Raw genomic sequence first — 25,711 nt, 5'->3', positions numbered from 1 at the left:
AGTCCAGAGGCATCGGAGCGGAGCTGCGAGGGCACCGATTGGCTGCAGGGGGCTGAGGGAAGCCCCAGGTGAGTTAATCTCATTTTTTTAACTGGCTTTAGGTTCACTTTAATGCTGCTGATGGGTATTATGGGGTTAATGTAAGCCCTGCATGACTTTGCACATGCTCAGTAGCATTTGTATGCTATTCTGTCGGGTATGCTAAAATGTTGGAACACCTGCTATCATGGAAGCAGACTGTTTTAACATCCAGTGTTTACAAATTAGCTGCTCAGCTGAGAGATCACATTACAACTTGTGATTAGTCACAGATGAGGTGAAATTAGACAGGCTAAACTCTCTAAATACATACAGGGTGCATTTCTCTGTCTTCCTTCTGTCCTGTGCAAGAGTTCAGATCCACTTTAATATTTATGACTGCTGTACATCTCAGCTCTTTCATTTCTTTTATATGTATTTTATAAAGAAGAGAAACATATAAATTAAGAAACCTAGTAGTTATAAGGTAGTGCCAATTTCAACGACTGTGAAACTATTTGCTGCTTCAGCTTCTCAGTTCACACACAGCATATGGTTATGGCAAAATCTCCATCTGCCAATACTAGGATTAAAAATTACCTCCTAGCCATAAGTGGCACACACTAGCAGAGCATGCTGGGACTTGTAGTCCCTTTTGGTAAGCCCCCCACCTGGGCCCAGCGTAGACCCATGCTGAGCTGTCAGTGCCTCTCCCCTGGCTGCTGCATCACGCACTGCACTGACTCACCCCACTAAGCAGATGACAGCAGCTGCCACGGCCATGTAGTTTGTCTGGTAGTACAGCAGGTTGTTCACCACTCTATTGTTCCACTTGGAGATGTCTTTAAAATCAGGCCGGGCGAAGCGATCAGTCCCGGGGAAGAAATCATCCCAGGCCCGGAGAGGAGCCACCTGAACGTCCATCTTTCTTTGCTGCTGCTGCTGCTTGATCATGAACGATTCGGATCTTTGATCCGAATCTATTTTATGAGTCGATCATCCGAATCATAAAAATGAACGATTCGGATCGGAAAAGGGGCGGGGCCAGGAGCGGCACGCCCCCTCTCAGCGGGCAGCGGGGTCCTGGAAGCAGGGATCGCTCTGTTGGATGGGAGCCAGCCTTGCAGGGAGACAGGTAGATGAGAGAGAGGGGACATTGGTGCCACTGCCAGATATGTGTAGAGCACACATACTGGCTGCAATGTGCTGCCCATTACAGGCTGTCTGTTCCGTAGTGCTGCACAGTGATCACATTGGAAGCTTTTGGCTCAGCACAGCTCAGTAACTTTGCAGACAGTGTGATTGAAAGGCAATATAATCCTCCTGCACTCGGCACTAAACAGCTGCACTTATCTTTGGGGAATGCTCTTTCACTGTGAGACGTTTCCATTCAGAGTATACAGATGAACATATAGGTGAAATACATGTAAAGCATATGATTGCAGCATGTGGGTATTGTGTGCAAACATTTCTGCTCTCTGCTTGTCCCTTCTCTGTCCACTCCCTGCCCTCTGTCCATCTTCTCCCCTTCTCCGTGTGTCCACCCCCCTCTCCTTCTCCTGCCCACAGACCTGTCCTGCTGTTCATTTCACCCCCGAATGCTTCGGTAGTAAAATGATCCGAGATTCGGATCAAAGATCCGGATCTCTTCAATGATCCGATTCGAATCATCCGGATCATTGAAAAGATCCGAACTTCCCATCTCTAGTAACTTCGCCTGCGCAATTGTTCCATCCGCAGCGCAGTGACGTCACCTATCCTCAGCGCGTGCGCTACCTCTCCCATCCAGGCGTGTGTAATTTGACTTGCCATTCCCATAAATGTACACCAGAGGGCAGTGCAGTATAAGGACAGTTGGCCAGCCATATTGTGGCTGGCAAGTCACATTATACTGTATTAGCTTCCTCATCATCAATGATTATTGAGGTGCTATTTTTCCGAGTTTATTGCAATTTCGTTGAGATCTACATGCAGCCTGGAACCAGATTTTCATTTCCAAGATACCTTCAATTTTCAACATCGTAGAAAATTAGAATATTATCTTTAATCTTGCACACCTGAACTGAAAATTAAAAGTCTAAATAAACATACACAGGTCATATTTACCCCGTCGTGTAGGCTACTCATCAATCTCTTTCTCCTCTTCTGTGTCCTGTTTGTCCCCTGAGATCAATTCAATTCTCTGTCCTCCGTTTTGAAAAATGGCCATTACCCCATAACAGCTTCCTGATCAGCACACTGTTAAAAATATCCAGTGTTGGACTGGGAGGTGGAAAAACTGAGGAAATCCAACTGCTGGACCAGCAGCAGTAACCTGTGTTATCACTCCCAATAGAAACCTGCAGCAAGTCTTCACTGCCAGCAGCAAAACCTGATTACTGCTGCTTGGCCTTGCTTGGTGGATTTCCTCATCTTTTCCAGCTCCTAGTCCGACACTGGTAATTTCGCCCATTTGGGCCATAGGGAAACATGGACATTACCTTGGTCATCAGTTGTCCTTTCAGTTATAACTGACAGCAACTGATATAAACCTGACAGCAACTGATATATTTCCATTCTGACCAAATCTTGTCAGAAATGGAAGGAATAGTTGTAAGAAGAAAATGGTGAGCTTCTGAGAGGAACTGATGGCGAGGTAAGTATGTAATATTCATTTGCAGGTACATTATGCGTTTATTTTAAATAATTTTATTTGGGTAAAGTCTACTTTAAAGGGACTCCGAGTAGTGCAGAAACTATGGAAATATGCATATCATTTTAAAGCTCTCTTTCTCCTCTTTCCAATGATATATAAACCGCCGCCCTACGCCTTTTAGTTTTCGCTATTTTCGCGAGTGAAATTGTCGCGCCCGCGATTTCAATCGCGGAAATAGAGAAAACTAAAATGCTTAGGGCGATGATTTAGGTGTCACCAGAAAGAGGAGAAAGAGAGCTTTAAAATAATATCCATCTTTCCATAGTTACATTGTATTACACAGGGCGACTTTTTCCTAAAGTCAGCAGCTCCATTCTGCTGAATAGAGCTGCTGACACTGGGAAAAGTGTCGTCCTGTGTAATACAAGTAACTATGGAAAGATGGATATCATTTTAAAGCTCTCTTTCTGGCGACACCTAAATCATCGCCCTACGCCTTTTAGTTTTCTCTATTTTCGCAATTGAAATCGCGGCCGCAGCAATTTCAATCGCGAAGATAGGGAAAACTAAAAGGCGTAGGGCGGCGGTTTATATATCATTGGAAAGAGGAGAAAGCGAGCTTTAAAATGATATGCATCTTTCCATAGTTTCTGCACTGCTCAGAGTCCCTTTAAGTACCGATGATGTTTTTTCTCGATGCTTCTGACAGGGAGGGGTTTCCACACATGCAGAATCGCACCAGATGTTACAGCCCATGTTAATCAATGGGCTTGTTCACATTTGATGTGATCTTGCGATTCTGATGTTCACATCAGATATGAACGACACTCAGATGACTGTGGATGACGCACGTGTTAAACTGCGCAATGCAAACGGAAAATCCCCTTGCGAAACACCAATGTTGTTTTCCTTGGATGTCAGTGTGAACCCTCCCTCAGAGAGTATCATTCATGTCACTAAAGCTGGCCATACATCTAGCGATATTGTAACCCAATTAACAATCCAATTCGTTAATTTTAATCATATGAAAATTGTTGCCGAAAACAAGTATACACAATCAACGATTCAACTCATTTCAAATGAATGTATTGATCGAGCAAGCTGAAAAATCTTGTGCGACATGGTCGATCGAGTGCGTGGTGGTAACGCCGTGCAATAACGTGACAACCGATACAGACCCCTAGCCATTGTCCTGCCAAAAGTAAATGTCCCCCCTCTCGGTGCCCATGCATTGGAAATCTCACCTGTCCAGCGGCACTGGTCTCCTCTGCTGCTTCCCTCGAGTATTAGATGCCACCACATGGTAGCGCTCGGAAGAGACAGTGGAGAAGACTGTGAGTCGGTTGGACAGATGAGATTAAAGATTAAAACTCAAGGGAGTTTTAGTACCCCTTTAAAGGAAACTTGAGATGTATGAATATAAAAGTTGTATACATACCCGAGGTTTCCTTCAATCCCCTTCGCACAGTGTCGGACTGGGAGGTGGTAAAACTGAGGAAATCCACCTGCTGGCCAAGCAGCAGAAACCCTGTGTTATCACTCCCAATAGAAACCTGCAGCAAGTCTTCACTGTGAGCAGCAACACCTGATTACTGCTGCTTGGCCAGCAAGTGGATTTCCTCAGCTTTCCCACCTTCCAGTCTGACGCTGCATGCGCACCAATCGCTCCCATGCCGTCCGCCCCCTCATTTGCCCGGTAGAAGCCCCGTTAGCTTGGCCAGTCGGGGCGTACTGCGCTCGCCCAGCTGTGCTCCCATGGCTGAGAGTGCAGTGTGCCTGCGAACTGCGCAGGTGCATAGTACACTCATCCACGTTAGCGAGATAGGGGTGCGCTGGCTGACTGCGCCGACTGGCCAAGCTAATAGGGCTTCTATCAGGCAAATGAGAAGGCGGAGGAGGATGGCATAGGAGTGATCGGTGCGGAGGGGGCTGGAGGAAGCCCCAGGCATGTATAAAACTTTTATATTCTTACATCTCAGGTACACTTTGAAGCGGACCTGAACTCAGAACATCCTCTCTGCTCTAAAATATATGCAACAGCGTACAGTGCACAGATATAGTATGAAATGAGCCAGATCAGTGGTCTCAGAATCATATATATGGGATAACTTCCCTGCTGTGTTCAGTTTACCTACACCTATGGCATAAAGGTAGCCTGCTCTTGATTGACGTAAGAGTTATAAAAAAAAAAAATGAAATAAATAATGTCCTGTGTTCATAGAAGCTGCAGAACATGAGGGCAAAAGGAAGACGCAATCATCCATAAGCATTCTGCACGGCTAAGCTACTAGCTAGAACGTATTGTTCATGTTATGTGTTGTTAATAAAGCATTTCGAAAAAAAAATCATAACCACACAGGCGGCTGTTTAGAGCCCTAGCCTAGCAGTATTATGGGCTGCTTGCGAAGGCCCCGCCCCCTGAGCTGTGGTGCATGGTGGGACGTGTGAGGCTCAGGAAAATATGGCGGATGCTGAAGAGCCGTGAGTATCTGTGTGTGTCCAGCTGGGGTACCCTGTGTGTCACCGGCCGGGAGGGTGGCCGCCAGACCCTTCTTTTATTCTCTCTCTCTCTTTTTAGGGAGAAGAAAAGAAGGCGGATAGAAGAGCTCTCTGACAAGTTAGTGCTGGCTCAGGGGAACCCCCTCCATACAATGCCCAGGAGCCCATAGGATACCCTATTGCTGGCTGTAGGGAGAGGCGGGGCAAGCTGTCAGTCATGTGATCTGTAGACCATCACCACACCTTGATGCTACTGTGCTGTCTCCCTTAGGGGCTGCACTGAGAAATAGGTTGCTTTCTTCTTTTTTTAATTTTTAAGACAAAAGAGGATATCCACCTCAAATTATAGCCGTGTCCTATATATGAGCTCTACAGTTGCAAGTGATGCGTTAATGTAGGTTATTTGGTTCTTAATGTTTTTGCGGTACTTATCCGTTAGCCGGGCGCATCCGGCAGGTGGCGACAAAACTCCACCAGAGTTACATCTTTCCCTACTATCCATGTTGGCCTGGAGGGGGAATAGTAATTAGCGCCACCTGCCGGATGCGCCCGGCTAACGGATAAGTCCCGTTTTTGCTAAAAGGCACTGTTCATATATATATATATATATATATATATATATATATATATATATATATATATATATATATATATATATATATAATACTGACTTGAGACAAGCAGTTCATTCACAGGTTTATGCGGATTTGGCCGATAATTGTGTACTTCTAATATGGCCGCCCGTAATAATCACGACCCGCCGGTATAGTCGGCTCTTCTGCGCCTGCATGTTCACGTCGTCTGGTGCATACTGCACAGAAAAGCCGACCCCGCTGTCGGATTGCGATCATTACGGGCAGCCAGCGGGACACTGGGAGGGTCCGGGGCTGCAGCGAGAGATTGATACAGCTGCTGGGGCTGTAAGAAGCCCCAGGTAAGTAAACAGATTGTAACCTTCCTCAACTTGGAAATCCTTTAAAGTGCATCTGAAGTGAGGATACTCCAGTTTACGTCTTGTCATTCCAGTGCCAACTCCTACTAGATGAATTCCTCTTCACCATTCTCCAGGCAGCCTTCGGAATACTTTCAAAGACAAGTGCATCTGTACTGTGCATGTGTGAGTCCTGGCTTGCGCATGAGCGGTATGGATGGGCGTGTCTTCAGAAGCCATAGTATAATTTGTGAATAGCTGCACACCTCTGCTGGGTGCAGGACTGTATGATCCCAGATGCTAGTGGCACCAAAGGTATCATCTGCACACCAGATGTCAGCACAAATTTCCAATCCTTGAGGACTCAGACACACTATAATTGCTTTTCTGAGCCCATTTTGGCCCTTGCGCGATTTTATTGCGATCGCAATTTTGCTATGATTTTAAGTAAGTCAATGGAAGCGGTTGTTAAAAAGCTCTCAGAAATCTCTGATGGCCAAAAAGCGCTCAGAAAAACGCTTATAGTGTTCCTGAGCCCTTATTGCATAAGCAAAGTAGAAGCCAACAATTGTTTTGGGGGCCCTCATGGGTCCCTTTTGTCAATGCATTTGTCCCAAAACAAATGTTGGCTTCAACTTTGCTTATGCAATAAAGTTTTGTAAAACCGTTCTGAAATCTGGTGTGTGGACTTTAACTATAATGTTATCATCTTCGGAAGCACTCGGGATGTGAGTACTTCTGAAGGCTGTCCGAGGAGTACCAAAGATGGTTGCAGAACTTCATCGGGGGATGTCGCTGGAACTACAGGATGGACCGAGGATCAGGAAAGCTCTATAATATTCAGAGCTTTCCCTCCACATAGGTGTACCAGAGCTGTAAAGTGTACCAGAGCGGATTAAAAGAAAAAGTTTTATTCATACCTGGGGCTTCCTTCAGCCCCATCCGCTTCGATTGCTCGGTTGCTGGAGAGATACGCGAAGAGCGCACTTTTCTTACGTCAGACTGGCCTGATTGACAGAAGTGATGGGACCCGGTACCAGCGCAGGAGAAGGCTGAGGATGGTGGTGTGGGAGCGATCCGAGCGGATGGGGCTGGAGGAAGCCTCAGGTATGTATAAAACTTTTTTTTTTCCTTTAGGCTGCTTTCACAGTGGGACGTTACAGGCGCACGTTAGAGCAGCCTGTAACGCAGCCCACAGCACAGTAATGAAAAATCAATGTGCTGTTCACAGTGCCCACGTTGCGTTACATTGTAACGCTGCACGTTCTGGGAAAGTGCAGCATGCTGTGCGTTATAATGGGCTTTAGCTGCGTTAGACTGCTTGCACATGCTCAGTGACTAGCCACATGGCTAATTAATATTCACTGCACTGTGGTGATGTAACCTGGACTCATAGTGTTGTCCGGATCATGAATGAATCGTTCATTTGATCCGGATCTTTTTTGTGAGTCAAATCATCCGGATCATCACAATGAACAATTCGGTTCACAGTGGATGCCTGTCTGGAAGAAACAAGAACATACAGAAATATACAGTGCAGGGAAAGTCCTGTCCTGCTAGTCATTTCACCCCCAGTCTGCTTCCTTAGTAAAATGATTCAAATGATTCGGTTCAAAGATCCGGGTCTTTTCAATGATCCGGTTCGAATCATCCAAATCCTTGAAAAGATCCGGACTTCCCATCACTATCCTGGAGCTGCTGTTCTATCAGTATAGATAGAACGAAAACAGCGCACCAAGAGCTGCATAACGCGGCTCAATCTGATGTCCAACTTCAACACCACCATGCGTTGCATTAGGGGCACGTTATGCGACCTTAACGTCCCCTAAAATGCAACGTCTTGGTGTGAAAGAGGCCTTAAGGTATGAGTCCTCCTCACTTCAGGTTTGCTTTAAAATTTAGGTGTTGGTACGCTTATGGAATTCAGGAGCCAGTAACAAATTAAGAGCCAATTCTATTAACCATAATTGGAGAAAAGCTGAAAACTTAGTAGCTGCCCTGTAATTTTCAGAAGTTTTGTCTACCTGGCTTCTAGAAATTGTCCAGCCCTGAATCTCCCAAAGTACCCTTTTATTTTACATCTAGACAGACTGGTTTTATATTATGTTACTGCCATTGCACAACTACTAATTAATCTTACTACAATCCTCCTATGGTGTGATCTGACCCAGACAGGGGTTGCAAACTTTTGGCCCCTAATTTTTTAATAAACAAGGGTCATGTTTATGGTTCATGTTTGTTACTGGATGTTCTCCAGTGTTTACTCTTTTCTGTGGCTTCCATGTTCTGCTAATGGATTGGTATGTAGGGAGTAATTGACCAGGAATACACATGTGAATGATCTGTCATCATGCCACTCTTTCTTGCTGGTTCTGCTAGATAAGGAGAAACCCATTAAGCTAGATCAGTGATCTGCAAACTTGGCTCTCCAGCTGTTAAGGGACTACAAGTCCCACAATACATTTACCTTTATGAATCGTGGCTGTCAGACTCCCGCAATGCATTGTAGGACTTGTAGTTCCTTAACAGCTGGAGAGCCAAGTTTGCAGATCACTGAGCTAGATTGATTGCATTGCCCAGATTTTTAACATATATATTGGTTTGAGATATTAGGCCTAGCAATCATTCTCAGCCCTAGAATCCCAGAGCAAGGTAAGAAATTGTTTGAGTGAACAGACCTTTGAATGCAATTTACACATGGATGTTTCAGGCATCTCAGTACTAAAGTATTTATTTGGTATTTTTAGCTACCCTTTAAAGCAGGTCTCTGAGCATACAGCACATTGTACTTTCTGGGTTCAGTCTATATTAAAGCCATATGGAAAACCTGGCTTTGGCAATAGCAGTGAGTTGTCATTTTGTTAACTAAGCATATTTTAGCAAACAAAAGAATGGGATTATCAGTAGTGGAAGACCACTTTTTGGATAAAAGAGGAATTCCGTGAAGTTTTTAGTTGGATTGAATAGGAATAACATTTGTAATCTAGTTTAATTACATATTTTGTCTTTGAGAAATTTTAAGCTTCAAAGGTTTTAACGCTCCTCAAATTTTAGAGCTCATTCACAAAATTTGAGCTGCTGTCAGCTATGAGGCTTTGCACATCAGCTGCGATACGCATGGTAACATGACAATGTTCTTCTTGTGTTCCTTTGGATAATGTAGAACAGTCTACTGCTTCAGCCTTAAACATTTCATAGGAGTTCAGACAAAGGAAACAGGAATTTCTTCTTCCTGCAAAGCCTTTGGTGTCTGTGGGACAGGAAGTGAGGTAAAATATCCAAAACTGGATTGTAGTAGAAACCTGACTCTTCACATTCTGTCTAGAATTTGAAAAAAAAGTAAAATCTGCCTGGTTCTTCAATTACTCTACTGTGAAAGTCAGTGTCTGAGTTGTGAACTGAAAATAAGACCTGAGGCTCAGGATCATTCATATGGCCTAGGGCGCACTGCAGTGCTTGACAAACACCAGTACTGTTACAGTGGAACGCTACAGAGGTAGTTCCACCTGCAGCATTGCGGTCACGGAGCGCTGAATGCAGCATTTTTGGAATGGTCTTAGGGCTCGCTCACATTGCATTCCGTTTGGGTGTCCGTCCGCATTGGGTGGGTTTTGTGGCTGTTTTGCTGAGCAATTACAGTTTTTCACTTTCTGACGTTAGTCAGGAAGTGAACTCTTGAAACCGGAAAAGAATAAATACAATATATTTATTCTTAAAAACACGAACGCAATCGCTGCACAAATCAATTTTTGTGAGCATTTTGTGTTTCTCCTATACCTTCCATTGAGGCGGAATCTCCTCAAAAATGGTCCACACACCGCTTTACTGAACGAATAGAGCATGACCCACGCTGATATGAACCTTCTCACAGACTTTCATTGCACAAGCGTTTTGGGAGGGGGGAGGTCGATTTTAAAAATCGCCTGTGGGTGAAGAAAGGACGAAAACACCTCCAGTGTGAACGAGCCCTTAGAGTGATCGTATTAATGGCTGCAAAACCAAATCATGTTCCCTCTGGAAATCACAAGCATTTAGCAATTTTCCAAATTTTCCAGAGAGTGTTGCCAGTGTTTCCCTGGCCTAATAATGGAGCAAATATGGGATATGTTGTTAATGATAGCCAACTATGGGCCTGTTTCCCCTGGCGTTTGGGATGCAAGGCGATCACTGCATCGCCTCGCATCCCCCCCACAAGTACTTCCGTTTGTCATCCGAACAACCAGATGCAACGTCATGCAGCTTACTCTTAGCAGCAATGGGGACTTGGATGCGTGCTGCTGAAATCTGCAGCATGCTATCCATAATTTCCCCTGCTACGCATTGCACCTCTTTGCATCGCAAAATTTGCGTCAATGGAAACTGTTCCATTGACGAACGGGTGCTGCAGTTTAAAGAGAACCCGAGGTGGGTTTGAAGAATATTATCTGCATACAGAGGATAGATCTGTCTATACAGCCCAGCCTCTGTTGCTATCCCAAACCCCCCTAAGGTCCCCCTGCACTCTGCAATCCCTCATAAATCACAGCCACGCTGCTGACAAACAGCTTGTCAGAGCTGGCTGTGTTTATCTCTATAGTGTCAGTCTGCTGCTCTCCCCACCTCCTGCAGAACGCCAGTCCCCGCCTGCATCCCTTCCCTCCCTGCTGATTGGAGGGAAGGGATGGGGGCAGGGACCGGAGCTATGCAGGAGGCGGGGGAGCAGCTGAGACTGACACTACAGGTGTAAACACAACCTCACAGCACGGCTGTGATTTATGAGGGATTGCAGAGTGCAGGGGGACCTTAGTGGGGTTTGGGATAGCAACAGAGGCTGGGCTGTATAGGCAGATCCAGCATCTGTATGCAGAGAATATTCTTTAAACACACCTCGGGTTCTCTTTAAATGCGGTTCGATGCAACTATTGCATTGCATTGCACTGCGTGTAGTGGAAACGGGTCCTTAACCTCCCCGGCGTTCTATTGAGATCGCCAGGGAGGCTGCGGGAGGGTTTTTTTTTAATTTAAAAAAAACTATTTCATGCAGCCAACTTTCTGCATGAAAGCCCACTAGAGGGCGCTCCGGAGGCGTTCTTCCGATCGCCTCCGGCGCCCAGAATAAACAAGGAAGGCCGCAATGAGCGGCCTTCCTTGTTTTGCTTAGATCGTCGCCATAGCGACGAGCGGAGTGACGTCATGGACGTCAGCCGACGTCCTGACGTCACCCACCTCCGATCCAGCCCTTAGCTCTGGCCGGAACTTTTTGTTCCGGCTACGCTGGGCTCAGGCGGCTGGGGGGACCCTCTTTCGCCGCTGCTCGCGGCGGATCGCCGCAGAGCGGTGGCGATCAGGCAGCACACGCGGCTGGCAAAGTGCCGGCTGCGTGTGCTGCTTTTTATTTGAAGAAAATCGGCCCAGCAGGGCCTGAGCGGCAGCCTCCGGCGGTGATGGACGAGCTGAGCTCGTCCATACCGCTCAGGAGGTTAATCTAATGGTTATGAAGCCGTCATTTCTTGTCTGAGTCATAGGATTCAAACCCAGAGTAAGGACAATAGCTGTGTGCTCAGGTCATTGCTGAGTTGCTGCCTGCCTACAGTATTTTAGGTGAATATCCTCTATGCATTACTGCAAACTTTGTCTCTTCCTGTGTTTCCTGTATTTTTTTTGTGTTTTGTTTTATCAAAAATTTCTCATGTGTTTATTTCCAGCTTCTGTATATGTTTTCTGTCATTTTTCCAAAGCTCTTAATTTCCCTTCTAATGACTATTTTATTTTAATTTGAGCTTTACTCTGTGTTATGCTTATGCACTTGGTGTCCCTTATTTTTGTATTGGTGGGAAAGTCGCTGATTAGCTACTATAGATTTGTTTAAAGGCAGATCTTGAAACCTTACAAATGTCATGATTTTGCAAAAAATCAGATCGCCGGGGTCCTCAACCTCCCAGGCTTCACACACCTGGTCCGCCGGTGCTCAGACACTCAATGGTTCACCACTCCACCCGTATGTTCACAGTAACAAAGAATCGAGGTCGGCACTCCACTGGCGATAATAAACTTGCGTTTATTGGAAAAGTTGCAAACACAACATGTTTCGGGGTCACCCCCTTCCTCAAATGTCATGATTTTACCTTATTGTGGCTGTTGATAATTGTTCCAGTTGTACAGTATAATCTCGTTATAATAATCTCTGATATAGTAAACATTTGGGTATAGTAAACTACATGTCTCAGCCATTCTCCATTATAAGTCTATGGGAGCTACGGCTGGTATAGTAAACTTTGATATAATTAAACTTGTGTTATAGTAAGCATGTTTTGTGGCCCCAATGTGACGCTGACTCTGCACATAGTAATCAGTGGGCAGCGCATGCGTCATATGTAAGTGTGAAACCCATGGTCTGCTGCTATCTTCAGGTTGGTTGCAAGTGAGTTGATGACTGATAACATTTGTTAGACAAAAAGAATGGCACCGCCGCTGAATATACAATACTGTACAAAAAAAGCAGCCTGGGGAATATGAGAAATAATGTGAACAAAAACAAGAGGATGCAGTGTTACCACTTCCACTTCGCATTCACCGATTAAAAGTACTGTCACATTCCCCCCACAGAATTGTACACACTTTGGGGTGTCTCTTCCCCGATTAGCGATAATGCTTCTGGTAGCATGTGGAGTGCAGTACAGGCTGCTTTCACTTGTAGTGCAGATTAGATCGAGCCTACTTGCTGCAAAACTACGGAGAGTGGAGAGGAGAGTGCTAAGTCGTGCCGCAGAGGTATCAGAGCCACTCAAATTACAAATGTGAGTGGCTTATTATGATTGGCTGCATTTTGAATAAAGGCTTCTTGATTGGCTCAAGTGTGAGCAGAAAGTTTTGCTGGGCACGGGCTGAAAGTTCCGCCCACGGACACCACCTACTCACCGGAAACCAGTGGCTGCCTCTATTCAGTGACGGCTGCAATTTTTGAGGAGCCCTGGATTCTGTACTAGTGATTTGTCCAGCCTGGCTATGCAGCTCTAGTTATAGCTCTAAGTTATAGTTACCTTGTAGTCTACCAAAATGTGCAAGTGCTTGTACTGGGAAGATAGAGTTGGTCCTTTGCAACAGAGAATGTACCAGGGCATGCTAGGCCCCTTCTAGGACAATTTCTGATATAGTAAACCACTTTTCCTGGTCCCTTGAAGTTTACTATAATGAGATTATACTGTAAAGGCAAGTATTATGTAAATGTTGCAAATTTCATTAAAATATTGTTATAACGTACAGCAGTGCTACACAAGCCCATAATAGTTTAATGCGTTACCTTTCCATTTCTACTACTGTAGAAGAAAAAAAAAATCCAACTATTCTTCCTTGGATACTTGGCAACAGTGTTTGGTGTACAGGACTTCTCGGTTTCTGTCATTGGCTTACAGCATTCTTTGAACTATGGAGGAAATAACATTTTAGGCACCAATTACGGTACTATTAAAGGGAACCTAAACTGAGAGGCATATGTATATTCCCTTTTAACCTCCCTGGCGGTAAGCCCGAGCTGAGCTCGGGCTATGCCGTGCAGGAGGAGATCTCAGCCCCTGGTGGGGCGATTTTCACCATTGAAAGTGCTGTACGCGCAGCTAGCACTTTGCTAGCCGCGCGTACAGCTTGATCGCCGCCGCTCTGCGCCGATCGCCCGCACACAGTGGAGGAAGAGGGCCCCCGCCAGAGCCCTGCGCTGCCCGGACCAATGAGTTCCGGGCAGCGCTATGGGCTGGATCAGGTGCGCCTGACGTCAGGACGTCGGCTGACGTCCAGGACGTCATTCCGATCGTCGCCATGGCGACAGGAGAAGCCAAACGGGAGCGCGTTATATACGCGTTCCCCTGTTTGCTATTGTTGCCGGCGACGATCGAACTAGAGGGACACATGCGCCCTCTAGTGGAGTTTCATGTAGCTACCACTCTGGTAGCTTTACATGAAACATAAAAAAATTTTTTTAAAAAAATTTGATTTCTGCAATTTTTGCAGAAAAAATAAACCACCAGGGAGGTTAAACAATAGCATTGGCTTGGCAGTCCTGCTGATCTCTATGGCTGCAGTAGTGGCTGAATCACACACCTGAAGCAAGCATGCAGCTAATACAGTCTGACTTCAGTCAGTGCACCTGATCTGCATGCTTGTTGAGGGGCTGTGGCTAAACGTATAGAGACACAGGATCAGCAGGAGAATCAGGCAACTGGAATTATTTGAAAAGGAAAAATCCATATACTTCTCACTTTAGGTTCGCCTTTAAGTCAAATGACTTAAGATGCCCATACATTAGAACGAATATGGGCAGATTCGACCAAGAGACAAATTTATCTCTAATCAAATCTGCCCATACACTATAGGCCGATTCCCGTCCGATTTCAGCTTGAAATCCTCAGGGAATCGGCTGAGCTGCCGCGTCCCCCTCGCCGCTGCCCCCAAAATTTATAAATGTATGTTGTGTAGTGCATTTATACATTACCTGTCCTGTAGCAGCTCGCCGGGTCCATCCGTCCATATTGCCGGGTAAGCCGCATACACGCTAGCGGTGCATAGCATCTGACGTCCGCCGCTATGCGCCTTCGTGATGTCAGACATAGTGCCGCCAGCGTGTATGCGGAACCTGGCGAGATGGACAGAAACCGCGTGGAGGCTGACACCAGACAAGTAATGTATAAATGCACTACACTAGGGCTGCACGATTTTAAGGAAAAATCGAAATTGCGATTTTTCTCTCAGAAATTGCAATTTCGATTTTTTTTTCCCCGGTCCGCTGTCTGTAATACTTTGCTTCTGGCCCCGCTGTGCGCGGATTGGCCAGAAGCAGTGAATATGTATGAGTGTTAATGAGCGGGGGGGGGGGGGGGGCGGATCCACTCCAGCGAGCAGCCGGGCACATACAATCACTGGCTAGCGATGGAATGACGGCAGCGGTAGGCGGAGCTGTATGCTCTGTACAGCTCCGCCTACCACTGCCGTCATTCCATCGCTAGCCAGAGATTGTTAATGCTGCTGTATGTGCCCGGCCGCTCGCTCGAGTGTATCCGCCCCCCGCTCATTAACACTCATACATATTCACTGCTTCTGGCCAATCCACGCACAGCGGGGCCAGAAGCAAAGTATTACAGACAGCGAACTGGGCAGTGCGGATCGGATTGGCCAGAAGCAGTGAATATGTATGAGCGTTAATGAACGGGGGGGGCGGATCCACTCCAGCGAGCGGCAGGGCACATACAGCATTACCAATCGATGGAATGACGGCAGTGGTAGGCGGAGCTGTACAGAGCATACAGCTCCGCCTACCGCTGCCGTCATTCCATCGCTAGCCAGTGATTGGTAATGCTGTATGTGCCTGGCCGCTCGCTGGAGTGGATCCGCCCCCCCCCCCGCTCATTAACACTCATACATATTCACTGCTTCTGGCCAATCCGCGCACAGCGGGGCCAGAAGCAAAGTCTTAAACAGCGGACCGAAAAACCGATGGTACTGACGATCAGCAGATCGTCTTGCCACGAACTGCAGTTTCGGTTTTAAACCGAAAAACCGTGCAGCCCTACACTACATACATTTACGCATTGCGGGGGTTTCGTCGTCTCGTCGCTCGTTCGCAATTCAGCCGCCGTAGCACCACGCACCCGACCAACCAACATCGGCCCGACATTTTCCAACATGCGCGATCGACTGTGTGGCCAATTTCTGTCCCGAAATTGTTCACTTTGTCGGTCGGGCATGCACTTTGCAGCACCAATTTGATTATAATAATCGAATTGGATGGTTGATTAGTTGGTTGGTCGCCTAGTGTATGGCCCCCTTAACATTGGAGAACAGTGGAAATCACAGGAGACCATGAAGTGGTTCACCAATTCTGGACTGGACCAATTAAAAAGTCTGCCTTTGCCAAGAGTCTGCCAAATGTGTCCCGAATGCAGCAATGTGCCTGGGTCATTGCTCTCGCCACTTACCCGCCCCACCACGTGACATCACACCCGCGCCGCTCTGTTGGCCCTCTGCAACGCATAGCAAAAGAACACGTCGCTAGCCTGCAGGCCAGCAATATCTGTACAGCCTTGCCCCTGCAATGTCGCCTGAGGTACCTAGTCCCAATACATCCCGGGTGACAAGCCTCATACCTGTGTAAGAAGTTTTAGAGTTTGTGCTATTGTAGAAAGATGCACACATCCACAGCAATAATTCCAGTATCCTCCAACGCTAGGTAAACCTGTGGGGGTCTAACTTGTCCCCCGTTCTTTGCAGGTGCGCAGTTCAGCCTTCTGTGTGAAGGAGGCCTAGAAGGCCGATGAGAGGCAAATAATTCTGAGATGGTGCACATTTATGCAGCTACATTCGATTGAGCCACTTTCAACTTGCATAAATTGACTTTAAAAGTTTGCATAATTCATCACCTCAGAATTATTTGCATCTCATTGGCCAAACTTAACAGAGAGATGACAGTTCTAGGAAATCCTGCACACTATGTATGGCTGCCAGACAGCAAAGTTTGACTAGTCTGACATCACAAAATGGTATGTGTAGCAATGATGTATGTAGAGGGGAGATTTCTTTAAATTTGTACTTTTTAATGGCCCCAGCATAAGGTGCTATGTGACTAATCAGGTTAGAGTTATACCAAATCTACAGATTTTTACTATTCCATAGACATTTTTGTTTCATTTGAATGGAAATGTAACACCAGACACAGATATATAGATAGGAGTACATTTGAAATCGGCGCCGGTAGACTTGGCCGCAGGATACAGCGGTTTATGGCTGATCCTGCTTCTTGCACAAGTCCGGGCCGTTTTAATTACTATTCCCCCCTCCAGGCCGCCATGGATAGTGGGGGAATGAAATAATTCGGCTTCCAGCGATTGCTGGAAGCCGAATTATTGTGTTTTTTAAGCAACTTCGGCTCTGTCTTCTGACGGAGCCGACATTACTCACTGAGCGCCGCTATAGACTGATTGCCATTACAGTGTATGGCGGCGTTGGCTGCGCCCAAATCTAGCAGCGCTGAAAAGCACTGCTTAGATAGATAGATAGATAGATAGATAGATAGATAGATAGATATTGGCTTAGTAAGCAGAGTACACATTTTGTTACCTTTTGTGTCAAAATGAGACTTGCAGCTAAAAATCCTTTTTTTAAACAGTATACAGACTCAAGTAGCCCAAATGAAAGCATTAACAGCAGACTCCTGGGTGCGGTTGCTGCTTCTTGACTCAGCATCATCGTGCCATTCAGAGTCAGAACTGTCTGAGAATATAATCTGCGCTATTGAAAGTAGCACCTAACCCGGCAATTTAAAGTGAACATGAAATTACTTTATATTTAATAAGCTGTAGGTGGCTCCATGTAGAGGGGTGAGTGGTCATACTCAGTGTTCTTCCCTGCCTCATCCTCACTGGTGTATTCGGTAATCTGGCAAGCTTTAGGCAATCCAGACCGTCTGATCAGTCCCCTTGGGGTTGACCTGGAAGGATGTAAGCCCCGCCCATCGCACTTCTCTAGTCCTCAGCCTATGGCTGTCCTCCCAGGTGATCAGCTGCTTTGACAGTCAGGTCTGCTGAGACATTAGATGACTACTAATACTAATAAGGAAGGAGAAAGCAGTGGGTGAGTACCCTTGTCTGTCTACATGGAGCTTATCAAATGTAAGTTCACTTTTGGGCCACTTTGTAAAATGTTTATTTGACTTCAGCAAATCAAAAAGATTGTGGACAGATACAAACTCTGCCAATAACTTTGAACACAGGAGTAGGAACATTGCTGTGCCTGGAATTGGGCGTTCAACCTTGATTAAAGAAGCACTAAATTTCTTGCAATTTTAAATATTTTATTGTAGGTTAGTTTCAGTTTCTTCTAGAACTAAGTTGCCTCCTTTTTTTTTTTATTTTTATCCCCCCCCCCCCCCCCCCCCCCCATCTTCAATTTCCTCTACCAGTTCTTTATTTTTTTTTAATCACTTTCATTTGCTATTTTCAAAATTACTGCATTGGTTTTGCTAAATTTCTAACTATTGTTCCACAAGCAGGCTGTTATTTTCGATGAATGGGCATTCCATTGATGGGTAACTGATCTTTAGCTGTTATCTGTTCTTCTCATCTGTGATTGGGGTGACTGGGGACTTACCTGCCTGTCCGTTCCAGAGATCGTCTTCTCTCAATGCCTGTTTGGAATATGTCAGTGAACTCTATTGTGTTCTATGCAGAATGGCTGTGGATGTTGGGTGTGGGGACAATGGAGACTGGGATGGTCGCTGGAACCATGTTAAGAAGTTCCTCGAGCGATCAGGACCTTTTACACACCCCGAATTCGAGCCAAGCAATGAAGTGAGAAACTACGTTTACCTCTTATTATATTTGTAGCATTGCATTCAAACTAAGTGGAGTGAGACATAATGTCCTTGTTTTTTTGATTAGTATTTCTGTAACTGACTGGACCACTTAAAGTGGATCAGAGATGAAAAACTAACTATAAAAAGTAACTTGTCTACATATCTTATCTAAAGTTTAGATAGTTTACACAGCAAATCTGGCTGCATACAGCTTTAACAGTTTATGATGATGTATTCCTGTGATACAATGAGAGTGGCTATGTTCTGCTTGTCATCATTACACAGGTAGTCTGCAACTGCATCTCCAACCCTCAGCCTGTGAAAAATTCACTCCCCCCTCCCCTCTGCCTCTGAAATCTCTGGCTAGTAACTTCCTCTTCCTCCTTCCCAGACTGAGCTCCCATAAGCCCTTGCTACTAAGGCTCAGAGTGCCAAGATTCTCTGGAGAAGCTGTGGGCGAGGCTTGTTTAGTTTATAGGGAATTAGTGTATTAAAACAAAACAAAAAAGTATTTGGCTTGAGGAATGCCCTATAACCTATATGTAAGGAACACAATTATGCAATGAATAAAAGTTCATCTCGGATCCACTTTAAAGGGAACCTAAACCGGGAGGGATATGGTTGTTTCATTTAAACAATACCTGTTGCCTGTCAGTCCAGCTAATCTCTTTGTCTGCAGTAGTGGCTGAATCACGCACCTGAAACAAGCATGCAGCTAATCCAGTCTGACTTCAGTCAGAGCACCTGATCTGCATGCTTGTTCAGGGGCTGTGGCTGAAAGTATTAGACACACAGGATCAGAATGAGAGTCAGGCAACTGGTATTATTTTAAAAGGATCCATATCCTTCTCAATTTAGGTTCCCTTTAATCTGTTATTGCTTTGCAGTTTCCTTCAACCAAACCTGTCGGAGATCTAGTTCAGCAAGGATGTGTACATAGGACATAATGCCCTTCTAATCCTACACCTGTTATCCATTTGTTTAAAGGAAAGGTTCAGGGAGGGTGGGTAAAAAATAAAAATCAATTTCCACTTACCTGGGGCTTCCTCCAGCCCGTGGCAGGCAGGAGGTGCCCTCGCCGCCGCTCCGCAGGCTCCCGGTGGCCGACCCGACCTGGCCAGGCCGGCTGCCAGGTCAGGCTCTTCTGCGCTCCAAGGCCCGGAACTTCTGCGTCCCACGCCGGCGCGCTGACGTCATCGGACGTCCTCCGGGCTCTACTGCGCATGCGCAGTAGTTCTGCGCCTGCGCAGTAGAGCCCGGAGGACGTCCGATGACGTCAGAGCGCCGGCGTGGGACGCAGAAGTTCCTGGCCTTGGAGCGCAGAAGAGCCCGACCTGGCAGCCGGCCTGGCCAGGTCGGGTCGGCCACCGGAGACCACCGGGAGCCTGCGGAGCGGCGGCGAGGGCACCTCCTGCCTGCCACGGGCTGGAGGAAGCCCCAGGTAAGTGGAAATTGATTTTTATTTTTTACCCACCCTCCCTGAACCTTCCCTTTAAGTCTGCTTAAAGTACACCTGTAACCAAAGAAGTGCTCCTATGGGGTACTTACCTCGGAAGGCTCAGGATCATAATGAGGCTTCCCCCATCCTCTGTAGCCTTGAGGATCTGGTGCTGGCTCCTCCAAAAATTCCCATGAGAAGCACTGCGCAGTTGCAGCAGCGCGTGGCAAAATTTACCTTCAAGGTTTCAGCGCAGGCGCAGTACCGACTTTCCGATGGGCTCCGGCGGTAATGACTGAGTCTAATCAAGTCCACTCTGCTGCGCAGTAGAGCGGATCCGATTGGCCCGGCTGTATCCGCCTGAGCCCGATGGGAAAGCCGCTACTTCACCTGCTCTGGATCGCGGTAGGTAAATATTTACCACCCTGGTGTTCGGGGGCTTCTAGCGCTGGATCTCCGGGTTGGAGGAGGACAGGGAAAGCCTCATTAGGATCCAGAGGCTTTCCCCCTCTTGAGCTAAGGACCCCCCCACTACTGCGTGGTGTTCCCGTCTGGCCGCCAGCCAAGCAGGAAGTGATGTGCGCTAGCTGTCACTTCCTGCTTCGGGTATGCGGAAGTTCACGGAAGCGTATTGTTAAAGGGGTTCTGTGGGGGGTCTGGTGAGGATAAAAACAGCCACTTACCTGGGGCTTCTAGCAGCCCCCTGTAGCAGTAATGTCCCACACTGTCCTCCTCCGATCCGCCGTTCTCCACTGCCGCCGGTCCCGGTCTAGCGTGGCACACCGTCCAACTGCGGTTGCGCGGCCGTGCTCACTCCCGCCCACATCATCAGAAGCTTACTGCGCAGGCGCAGTACAAGAAAACTTTGTACTGCGCCTGCGCAGTAAGCTTCTGATGACTCAAACGGCAGCGCGCATTATTCGTCGATGCCAGACGAATAATACCCGGTGCCAGCGGTGGAGAACGGCAGATCGGAGGAGGACGGCGTGGGACATTACTGCTACAGGGGGCTGATAGAAGCCCCAGGTAAGTGGCGGTTTTTATCCTTAGCCCACCCCCACAGAACCCCTTTAAAATATGCTTCCACGAATGAGCGCTGCAATGTCAATGATTTTATTTTTTTAATCTGTGCAATGCCGTAAACTAACATGACTTCTGGGCTGACGCAGCTGGCCGCAGAATCCGCGCGGTAACATACTTCTGGCCCTGCATCTGGGATGCAGCGAAAACGTCACTTCTGTCGTGTTGTAATGTACCACTATGAAAGTTTCCATAGACTTTCATTGCACGGCTGTGGGGTGCGGTAAAAAAAACCGCACCACACTGCCCCAGTTTGACAGGGCCCATAGGAATCGCTGCACACAGTGCTTGCGCAATTTCAAAGCACTGCAGCAATTTTTAGTGGGTCCCTCGCCTAAAAGACATTTTATTGGAAAAGTGGGAAAATGTCAATGAGTAAGGTGAATTGAATAAGGGCCTGTATTATGTTCCTATCATAACCAAGCTTTTTGCTAATTACATTTTCTGTTATACTGGACTTTTTGGGAAACTGATGGTACAAATGTGAAGTTGCTCACAAAGCTGTGTTCTTATTTTGTAAGAAGACTTTTAGGCCAATTTTACACTTGCATTGGAAAGCTGTGTTGTTACCCTGTTTTACTGCTGTTCATATGACTCTGTTGGCACAATCACCCGCAGGGTCATAAGACATTAGTGTGTTGCGGTGTGACGGGCGGGGCATTGCACTGAAAATGCACCTTTGTAGTGTAAAACTGGCTTCAAAGTTTGTGTATTCATAACATATCTTGACTGTTGATACCTGTCTCATCAATAATGCAGTTGTATTACAATATTGATTTGGTTTGTGGAACTAGATTTGACATTGCAGCACTTTCCATTTCTTCCTCTGCTTACATGTTGGTCTGAGAAGCTCCATTTCTGTAAAAGCAGCTCTGCTCCAAGCTGCTCTTCCAAACAGCCACTTGAAATGTTTTAGTTTCTTCCCAACCATCCATCTGCTTGATATTCCAGTGTAGTCAGCCACTTCCCTCTCAAACTGTTTTCCTTGATAAAAAAAAAACGTTTCGGAATGAACAGTGGATAAGGAACATGTATCTGAACAGAGTGACACAGGGGCATAACTATAAATGCCTGGGCCCCCCTGCAAAACTTTGGATGGGGCCCCTCCCCAGCCAAATGCCCAATCCCCCCCCCCCCCCCACCCTTCACTTTGTGCACAGGTAAACTAAGAACTAATGCTATTTAGTTAGCTAGTGCATACTTGAATGTGTTTACCCCATGCAGATAAAAACAGACAGCACTGAAGCACTGCAGGCATTTTATCTATCAATTACATTAGCTGCTGTGATAAAACGCGCATGTTTTCACACATACGGACATACATGGTGTGCAGAAAACACCTACAGAAATCCGACAGACAGGTGTACTCCCAGCCTTAGCTTCTTAGTACACTCACTCTGTCCAACTCTGGTGGTGCAGAACTGGCAATGAAGACTTCTCCAGCATCTCTACAGTACACAGCTCTTGGAAAGGGGTAGGTTGGAGGCAGAGCAGTACTTGTACACAAGACCCTGCTGCACAGGGAATAGAGACTGTTTACAAACCTTTGTCTTCAAAACTTTGTATGATTCCTTATCAGTGGCTGAGCAGATGCAGTCATTAGAACAATTGTGCAGTGAGCAGAATTTTTTGTTCTTTCTGTGCCCTTAGTTGTCAGTCTCTATGTACAGGGGGAAAAAAACTTCCCCCTGCAGCTGCATCCCTTGTAGGGTCTATTGTTACGCCCAGGGCTGTGGAGTTGGAGCAATTTTGGGTGCCTGGAGTCGGAGTCGAGGAAAAAATGCACCGACTCTGACTCCTAATGAATTTGTAACTGTAATTAAAATAGAAAATATGATAAAATGTTCTATTTCTCAGATAATAGTCATCATAAATAATTTATAGATACAGTAATAGCTGTGCTTAGTCCACAAAAATGAAATAAACCAATCAAAAGTAGGTACTTGTGCTGCTTCAATAAAGCAGTCCCCGTATTTTTAAAGTCAGATATACATATCTGATTGTGACTGTACAGTATATATGATGTGTACACAGGAATCTTATATATACTAGTAGTGGCTGGATAGTGTAATGGTTAAGGGCTCTGCCTCTGATGTAGGAGTCCTGGGTTCAAATCCTGGCTCTTCCTACTCAGTAAGCCAGCACCTATTCAGTAAGGAGTTCATTGGGCAAGTCTCCCTAACACTGCTACTGCCTACTGAGTGCGCTCTAGTGGCTGCCTCGCAAGCGCTTTGAGTCCGACAGGAGAAAGGCGCTATACAAAAAAAGGAATTATTATTATTACTAAATAACGTCTATGCTTTAAGAATAAAGCCTGATGTGTAGCCGTGTCACTAATAGAGATGGTCAATGAGATGGAAATAATTCTGCATTGATGCTGGTTTATGCAAATGTATGCACTCTCTTAGCTCATGAAATCAAATAATTTGATATGTTGTTAAAATTTGGTTTGGTGACTACAAATTAAAGGGTACCTGAGACGGATGAAAAGAAGAGTGTTATACATTCCTGGGGCTTCTTCCAACCCCCTTCAGGCCAATCAGTCCCTCACTGTCCTCCTTCACCACCTGGAACTTCTGCTATGAGTCCTGGTAATTCAGCCAGTCAGAGCAGTCTGGCTACGTGCCGCTTCCACAGCCAGGAGCATTCTGCACCTGCGCAATAGTGCTGCGCAGGTGTAGTACGTCCCTGGCGGCGGAGTGTGTGCATGCGCACTACACAAGACTGGCTCAAGTACCTGGACTCATAGCAGAAGATCCAGGTGGCGAAATAGGACAGCGAGGGACTGATTAGCCTGAAGGGAGGAAGCCCCAAGTATGTATAAAACTTTAATTTCATCTGTCTCAGATTTACTTTGTTACACAGTAGTACTATACCTTACATATGCACTCCCCACAGAGCTGCAGGGAATCCACTGAGAATGTTGTGCACATTGAACAGAGAGTTGTTGTCTGTCACCCATAAACCTTGTTCAGATTGTGCATGAAGAATGTGTAATAGAGGAAGAATCTCCTCATTCCCCTGCAGAGTACCTGCACATCACTCTTACATGTACCCACAGTTACATTGCCTAGGGCCTGATAGATTTTCTTTGTTCCGGTCTGTACCTTTTACAAGTACTCTTACCAAGGACTAGTTTTAGTCTAAAGGGAATAAATATAGTAGTCTACATATCTTTCTCACTTCAGTTGTCTTGTAAAATTCCTAAGCGTTGGCAGTTAAGAGACGATTTTCACGTTACATGCTGTTCATCAACAAAATTGTAATATGCAAATTAGAGGAGTCGTGGAATCCTAAACTGAGGAGTCGGAGTCGGTGGATTTGTGGACCGACTCCACAGCCCTGGTTACGCCCCTGGAGTGACAGACTTCACTACATGAGCACTATTCAGAAGGATGCCTTGACATCCAGTGAAATGTTTCAACATTTTTTTTTTTTTTTTTGCTTTGTTTTGCTGGAGTGTGAACAAAGGGATGGCTGTTGTACAGGAGTGGACTTTCCGTGAAGCTACTTCATGTTAAGGGCTAGGCCAAATGTACCCCTCAAAAAGAAGAGGTAATTAATTGGATTTGACTTATTGCTGATGCTGCTGTCAGCCTAAGCTTGTCATATTCACTTTTGGAGAAACCATTATGGAACACCTGTTAATTCTGAGTCCTGCATCCTCTGCAGCAGAGTTCCCCCAACCCTGTCTTCAAGTTTTTCAGGAAATCACAAACATTCATGGGTGGAGTAATTAGTGTCTCTGCAGAGATGAACTACCCTTGTGGACCATGGCAATGTTGGTGGGCCTTGAGTACTTACCTGATGTATAATCTCTACAGTATAATCTCTACAGGAAGGGCTGGTTAGGCTGGTGACATTAATAGATTGGCTGAAAAAAACATCCTTGCACTGTGACAGGCAGCATCACGGGAGGTGGGTATCGTCCTCCGGGAGTCTATGACTTCAATAAACATCCATCCCACTCTACCCTGCTTTGTTTTCAGTTATGTTGCAGTTTAAAGCAGAACTCTGTGCAAAGGGTAGAAACTCCTTTTGCTCAGTGGCGACCTCCTGGAGTTGTTGTGATGTTTCCCTCAGAGATGAATTGGCACCAGAAGAATTTGAGTTAATATGGCTATGTGACCACTTGTTTGACTCTTGTGAAGCAGTATCCTTTCTTTTAAAGTGGACCTCAACTCTTGCACAGGACACAAGGAAAACCGAGAGAAATACACTGTGTTTTTAGAAAGAACTGTCTGTCTAATTCCCCCTCATCTATAAGTAATCACAAGTGAAATTTGAGCTCTCAGCTGCGTCAGCACAGAAATTCGTCAGTCTCGGCAAAAACAGCTAATATGAAAACACACTTTTCTCTGCTTTCATAAAACCAGGTAGTAGACACCCTGCAGATTTTTTGCAGGGGTTCTGTAAGATGTACGGTAACAGATATATTTTTCCATAAAGGTTATTATGCTGTTGCTTATCTTTCAGAGCAGAGAGGAAGTTCTGCGTTCAGGTCTGCTTTAAGCTTACTTTTACCAGAATAAAGTATATGAGACATCTGCTTTTTATTGCTGGGTTGTTTTCCACTTTCCCCGTAATTTATCCAATCAAAAAGAATAACCTGTTCACAATCTGCAGATTAGAAATTATGATGTACCCCTCACAGATGCTGATCCCACTTTCATTACTGCAGCTCTCAAGTGTTTTGAGTCTGACAAGAAAAAAGAGGTGTGTTATACAGTCCTGCCTATAATTATTCCTTCCCCTAGCAAATTTTGACTTAGTTATTTTATTCAACCAGCAAGT

The 25,711-nt window shown here is 45.9% G+C and overlaps 2 protein-coding genes across 5 annotated transcripts in view; one reads left to right on the top strand and one right to left on the bottom strand.

Moving 5' to 3' along the window:
• The window catches only part of ARL6IP5 (ADP ribosylation factor like GTPase 6 interacting protein 5), a 28,606-nt gene extending 27,630 nt beyond the window's left edge, over positions 1 to 976 (bottom strand). Inside the window, exon 1 of the mRNA XM_068253950.1 lies at positions 767 to 976. Coding sequence (XP_068110051.1) covers positions 767 to 972 — 206 coding nt within the window. The 5' untranslated portion in view covers positions 973 to 976. The remainder of the gene's footprint in view (positions 1 to 766) is intronic.
• Positions 977 to 2,630: 1,654 nt separating this feature from the next.
• The window catches only part of UBA3 (ubiquitin like modifier activating enzyme 3), a 73,031-nt gene continuing 49,950 nt past the window's right edge, over positions 2,631 to 25,711 (top strand). The window contains exons 1-3 of one of the 4 annotated variants that reach the window (XM_068253946.1): positions 5,069 to 5,134; positions 5,232 to 5,270; positions 18,274 to 18,394. In XM_068253946.1, coding sequence (XP_068110047.1) covers positions 5,115 to 5,134; positions 5,232 to 5,270; positions 18,274 to 18,394 — 180 coding nt within the window. In that variant the 5' untranslated portion in view covers positions 5,069 to 5,114. The other 3 variants (XM_068253948.1, XM_068253947.1, XM_068253949.1) reach the window with 3 other exon arrangements.

Source organism: Hyperolius riggenbachi, chromosome 9 (genome assembly GCF_040937935.1).
Source record: "Hyperolius riggenbachi isolate aHypRig1 chromosome 9, aHypRig1.pri, whole genome shotgun sequence".
Classification (NCBI taxonomy): Eukaryota; Metazoa; Chordata; class Amphibia; order Anura; family Hyperoliidae; genus Hyperolius; species Hyperolius riggenbachi.
Note: the sequence above shows the minus strand (reverse complement) of the source record. Positions and strands in the feature narration are given on the sequence as shown.